This window comes from Juglans regia, chromosome 12 (genome assembly GCF_001411555.2).
Source record: "Juglans regia cultivar Chandler chromosome 12, Walnut 2.0, whole genome shotgun sequence".
Lineage (NCBI taxonomy): Eukaryota > Viridiplantae > Streptophyta > Magnoliopsida > Fagales > Juglandaceae > Juglans > Juglans regia.
Window position 1 is genome coordinate 2679590 of NC_049912.1, and position 6468 is coordinate 2686057.

At 36.1% G+C, this 6468-nt stretch overlaps 1 protein-coding gene across 1 annotated transcript; it reads left to right on the plus strand.

The window, feature by feature from the left end:
- The first annotated feature begins 295 nt into the window (after positions 1-295).
- LOC108997534 (GATA transcription factor 19-like) lies at positions 296-1939 on the plus strand. Its single transcript, XM_018973848.2, has 2 exons — positions 296-1140; positions 1312-1939. The coding sequence occupies exons 1-2, from the start codon at positions 697-699 to the stop codon at positions 1624-1626; spliced, it is 759 nt and encodes a 252-aa protein (XP_018829393.1). The 5' UTR covers positions 296-696; the 3' UTR covers positions 1627-1939.
- The last annotated feature ends 4529 nt before the right edge of the window (positions 1940-6468 follow it).

Here is a 6468-nt window from a genome sequence, read left to right on the forward strand (position 1 = left end):
TGCGCTATAGAAAGAATTCCACAGAGAGAGAGAGAGAGAGAGAGAGAGAGATATGAGAGCTTAACACAAATTCACACTGACTGATCTCTCCACTGACCAGATGATTCATTCTTTCGCTTTCTCTATCTAAAACACTTTCTCTCTCCACAACATGCAGATTGGGTCCCTCTCTGTCTCTCTTCTTTATAACCCTCCCTTCCCCACTTTCTCTCTCTCACTGTACTCTATACTTAAGTATACCCCTCTATTTGCATTTCACGACAACGGTGGACTGCAGAGTGCTGACTGGCATTTCGCCATTTTATTAATAGGCTTATAAAGCTACCAGACAACGACCCTTCCTCACTTCCCAGCCCCTCTCTCGTACCATTCAAGCTTTCGCATCAAAGTTTTTTCAAACACATTATTATTACACCTGGATCGCTCGCATCACTATACTATTTGGTTTGTACTTCTTGCGCAAACCCCTTCAGCTATAAACTCGGTATTCCCATAGTGCATGATCATTGCCATCGATCCCCCCCTCCCTCCTCCCCTAATACTAGCTAGCTTCTGTCTTTGTTGCTCATCTTATAATACCTTTGCTTGCGTTCAAAGAAACCCATTTGAGCTTTCCTTAAATATATAGTTTTGGATTTGAGGGATTTTGATCAAGTTAACAGATAGAGATCATAGAGAGAAAATAAGTTAGTGATCATGCATCACTGCTGCAGCTCTCAGGGGGGAAACATGGGGGGACAGTGTTCGTGTGGTCTGTTTCACAGCCAAAGTAATTCCTTCTCCATGCTCTTCTCCAACCCCAACCAATACAGGCCATATGATGAATCCGAAATGTATTCCTTCACTTCATCGTCTTCTCCTTCTGTGGATTGCACCCTCTCTTTAGGAACCCCATCCACTCGTCTCACCGAAGATGATCACGAAAAGCGACGGCGCTCTTCTTCCTCAGTGTCCAACTTTTGCTGGGACATGTTGCAGACAAAGCATACACCATCGGCGCCGCAAACACACAAGACTAGCCGTGGAGGCAATAATGGCAGCAACCACAACTCTGCCAATGACCCTCTCCTCGCTCGTCGCTGTGCCAACTGTGACACAACTTCCACACCCCTTTGGAGGAACGGTCCAAGAGGCCCAAAGGTGCCTCTCGCTATATATACATCACTTTGTAATTTCTTGCTTGTAGCAAACAACTATTTCTTCGTGCTAGTGATCATTGACTTCGCTTTATTGTCTACTGGTTCTGAGCCGTTTCCAATTTTCCGCATTAATTAATAGGTTTTCTGAAGAATATTTGTTTATGAAATGCAGTCCCTATGCAATGCTTGTGGGATTCGATTCAAGAAGGAAGAGAGGAGAGCCACATCTGCGGCATCAACCGCCACTAACAATGGCGGTTCCTCGGGAGGACCTATGGAGCCGGAACACATGTTCAGCCACCACAACAATTCGTGGTATGCTCACTCACAGACCCAGAAAATGCCTTGCTTCGCTCCTGCCATTGGCAACGAGTTCCGGTTCATCGAAGACAACGACCGAGATTCCGATACAGGCATTCCTCCCTTCCTTTCTTGGCGTCTCAACGTCACAGACAGGCCAAGTCTTGTTCATGACTTCACGAGATGAAAAAGAAAAAAAAAAAAAAAAAAACACAGACGGTCAAGATCTTTTATTACCATAACTTTTCACGACGATGATGTTGAAGATATTGATGATGATGGCGATGGTTAATTTACAGACTCGTCAAATTCTTTTGTTTTTCCCCTTTTTTTTTCATTTGTCGTTGTTGCTTCTTCCTTTTCTCCGTCTAACATAGATGGAGCGAGAACAGGATAATTCTACATTTCTTTCTTTGTTTGCTTTTCTTTCGAGTTTCCTTCTTTATCTTTTTTTTTTTCTCTCAGTAACAAACCTAACTGCTGGCTACTTTTGTTGGTTTGCTTTTCTTGTTCTTTGACCAACCTGAGATTACAATGATCATATGCATGTGGACTACTGTCCGACCATTTCGTTGTTTGATAATAACACACAACCTTTGGGTAGTACTCCAATCATGAAATATTGTGGAACTGAAAGATGATCAGCTTATTTCGGCCAGAAATGATCTGAATCTGAAGCTATAGATCATATATGGGTACTACAGCATGTCTGTCTCTGCATCAATCTTTTTACATTTTTCCTCGATTTCACAACTGACCAAGATGGCGATTGTGGGGTTTACATTTAATTCTGGGTTGCAAAAATGATGGTCCAGTGCCCATGTTCGAACACTCTGCGCATTTTCCGAAGCGGACACTGCATGTGTGTGGTCCAGATCAATGAAACCAACTTGTCCTTTTAGGTTACTACTGTAGCGTCAAAGCTAACCCACCAATTGAATCATTGTACGTACGTACATTATGTTGGTGACCTTTTAGTATTCTCGTAATTCAGACATGCATTGACTATATATAATTTACATGGACATATGTTTTGTGTGTGGAAATTATAATTCTACTTGCTGTTCTAATAGTCTATGTTCTTAACTAATTTTCGTATGCATCAAGCTGGAGAGATCAACCATCCAAATATTTAATTCATGTCTGGAATTTTAAATTGATATGATACTATATGATATTATTTTGTATGAAAATCAAAATAAAACTAATAATTAGATCAATTTATATTCCTGTTGCCTTCAAGAATCGTTCTGAATGATCTAATTTTCCAATTATATTAAGCGCATATTTGTTATATATATGGGTGTAAATTCCTAAATTAATTGTGTTTTTATATGTGAGATATTTATAGTACTGACCCTCCATTGGCTATAAATTATATTGTTGTGTATGGAAATTCCCACCACTAAAATTAAGGAGAGAAAATATATATAGTAGCTAACCTTCATGATATATATATATATATATATATTTATATAGCTGCATGCAGTAGTTTATTAAAAGTAAAACAGTACCGCCATATATATGTTATCTAGCTACTACGTACGTACCATGGCGTTTTTTGCGATCGTTGATTAAATAAAGATTGCGATTTAATGATAATTAGAATACAATTATAAGCATATAATAAATGCATCTAACGAGCGACATTTTAATATTGAAAAAGGAAAACCAACTATATAATCAAGCACATGCATGATTCATGAATGGCTGCATTTTAATTAGCAAAAGAGGGTATGTATAAGGCTATAAGCATGTATTTATATATACATATAGCGGCGCGTGTTTATTTAATTATCATATTAGCTTAGTGTAAATATGATAATTATCATATTAGCTTAGTGTAACACCTGGCCTTCTGGCTAGGTGCATTCGAAGCATTATGCCCAGTAAAAAGATTCGACATCATAAAAAAATACCCCATTTATTGAATCATAAAACTTACTTAGCATAACATGTTTTATAATATTAAAGCTAAAACATAATAAAGTAACATAAACTAGTCTATGTGACATTAATACTTATTCAAATGTCTAAGTATAACTAAACCTACGTGGCAATAACACTAATTCAAGGTCTAAGTCTTTGGAAGAATAATCTAGCACTTCTGCTTTGTGCCCACATCATCATCATTTGGAACATTAAAACATAAAAATAACAAATAAATGAGTCGAAAACTCAATAGTTGCACATCATACTGTAACGTACTAATTAGCTTGACATTAGACTTGACTTTGAAAACTTTCATGCATAGTCATACATACATATAGCATATAGATCATTCATCAATAACTTAGGAGGAATTCAAGAAATCATCATGGCAATACATGTGACATGGATGAATGAGTGATTGACTTCATGCATTTCATATGATTCATGCATGACTTATTCATCTTGTCTTTCACTTACTTAGTGGCCATCATAACATATGTGCATCGGTACAATTGACGTTGATCGTATAAATCGTAGCATAACATATGGTGTATCATGCTTAGGTCCGTAGCACCACATATATCATAACATAATGTATGGTGGATCATGCTTAGGTCCGTATCTCCACATACATATATCATAGCATAGCATATGGTGAAGCACAATTAGGTTTGTATCACTACATACATCCTAGCATAACATGTGGTAGACCACACTTAGGTCTGTGGTTGCACATCCACCCATAACATAAGGCCAATCTTTAAAGCTTACTTATCATTCACATGACTTCTTTCTTATCTTATCTTATTTTATCATAATGCATGTGAACATGTTGAATTCATAAATTTTTTTGGCGTGTCATACTCATATGCATGGTATATTAATATGAGTATTACATTACATAACATAACATAAACATTACATAACATAACATAACATGACATAAGCATTACATAATATAACATAAACATTACATAACATACATACAATTCAGCATAGCATACACAAGTGCATCCACAAGTACATTGTTATAGTTCATTTAGGGTTCATAAAGAGAGGCTAACCTTGAATTGGTTGTAGATAACATAGGTAAACAACGCATTTTCCATGCAATATAGAATAGTTACAGTACACATGAAGGTTATGATCATGTTACTTACCTTGTAACGTTACTTCTAAAATCTCACTTCGCAATTTGTTACCTATACGAAATATTAATCGTCACTAATGTTTCTAGAAAATTAGGAAATACTATTATATACTAAAATTAATAAATACTAATATTATCTAATTATTCATAACATATTTGTTTATTTTCTAACTAGAACTATAATAGAGTAATTGTCTTTTTATCAAAATCTGGCAAACTAAATAACATAAATTTGTTTTGATAAGTAAACTTGCTTACTTAAAATTCAAATCCTCGTAAACTATTATTATAATCTAATCATAGTTTAAAACTTGGTAATATAATTTAGACCTGTAATTACTTCCTGTAAAAATAATGTTTATGAGCTAATATTTGCCCAAGTAAAGCTGTGCCCATGTAGATTAGCCAAATCCAACGTAAAATACATGTCTAACTTAATATGCACCGAACATAAACCCACTCAAAACACATGTCCAATGTAAACATTAAACCTAGCCCCAAGTCCAAAACATTTTCTGTCATGGGCTACATACTAAGGGCAACAAGATAATTAAACCCTCAAAGCATTTTATATAATAGGGAACTTCATCTATGAAAGAAAAACTAATTGAGTGATAGAGGGTTTGGGACTAACTGAGAGAAGGAAACTGTGCGACGGGGCTGATGGTTGGCCAAGAGTGGAGGTGGCAAAAGCTTCGAGATGGAGCAGGAAAACAGTTTGACTTTGTTAGGCTGAGAAAACTGTGGAGAAAAGACATAATGAGGTCAGCGTGGGCTTACCGAGAGAAGAGCAATGCAATGGTGGGTGGTTGAACCGAGGCTACAACAATGCTATACAACCTCCTCCATGCGTGGTCGTGGAAAAAGAAATGTCGATTTCTCAGGAAAACAGATTAAAGAAACACAAAAAGAACAAAAGAACTAAAGGAAAATGTTTAATTATCAAGAAGAAAGAACTAGTTTTAAATGCGATTTAACAACTAAAATTACAAGGATAGAAATAAGGATTACTAGCGTTTAGCAACTAAAATTAATTATTCCAACAGCCACACCATAGGTATTTTCAATTTATTTTTGATTCATGTGATTGTTCTTTATTGGTGCAAACTCTTGTTTATTATTCTCTAATTATCAATGGTATTTTATCATCTCTAAATAATTTTGGAATTGATTCCCTTCATAGATTCAGTCATACTTTTTCTATAGAATGGTTAAGAAACAACGGAGTCGAGGGAGAGCGTGAGTAACCAATGTAGGAGAGAGATAAGGACTTGCTGATCGGCGTCTTCTAGATGTCAACTGGCTGTTTTCGACTAATTGAAGTCGATTTCACATTGGGGGTCTCGCCGCAAGGATTTTATTGGCATGAGGGAGGAATATTGTGGGGAATATATATTTATATATATATTTATATATATATATTTATATATATATTTATATATATATATATATAAGTGAGGGTTTTGATGTGTGTAAATCCCGTCGGCTATAAATTAGGCAAGTTTCCAAATTTGGAAATATAAGATACAGAGCATGGAGAGCGGAAACTGAAAGTTCCAATTCAATAAAATCATATTCTTAAAAATAGATTTATAATAATAATAATGCTAATTATAATTCTAAATTCCTAATTTAGGACCCACGAGTTGCAAATCTCCTTCCTTTAAAGAAATCTCGTCCTCAAGATGAAACGTACCTCAATCAAACAAGTATGGGTACTCTGTCCTCATGTCTTCCTCTTGATCTCAGGGGCCCTCATTCTCCGTGCTCCATAACACCTTGACCAACAGAATGGTCTTATTGCGAAGTGCCCTAACCCTTTTGTGCGAGAATCCTTTCCTTGTAGGTGAGGTCTTTGTGAACTTGGAGGGGCTCGTACTCTAATACATGCGTAAGGTCCAATACATACTTCTGAAGTATAAAGATATAGAAAACATCATGATTGAC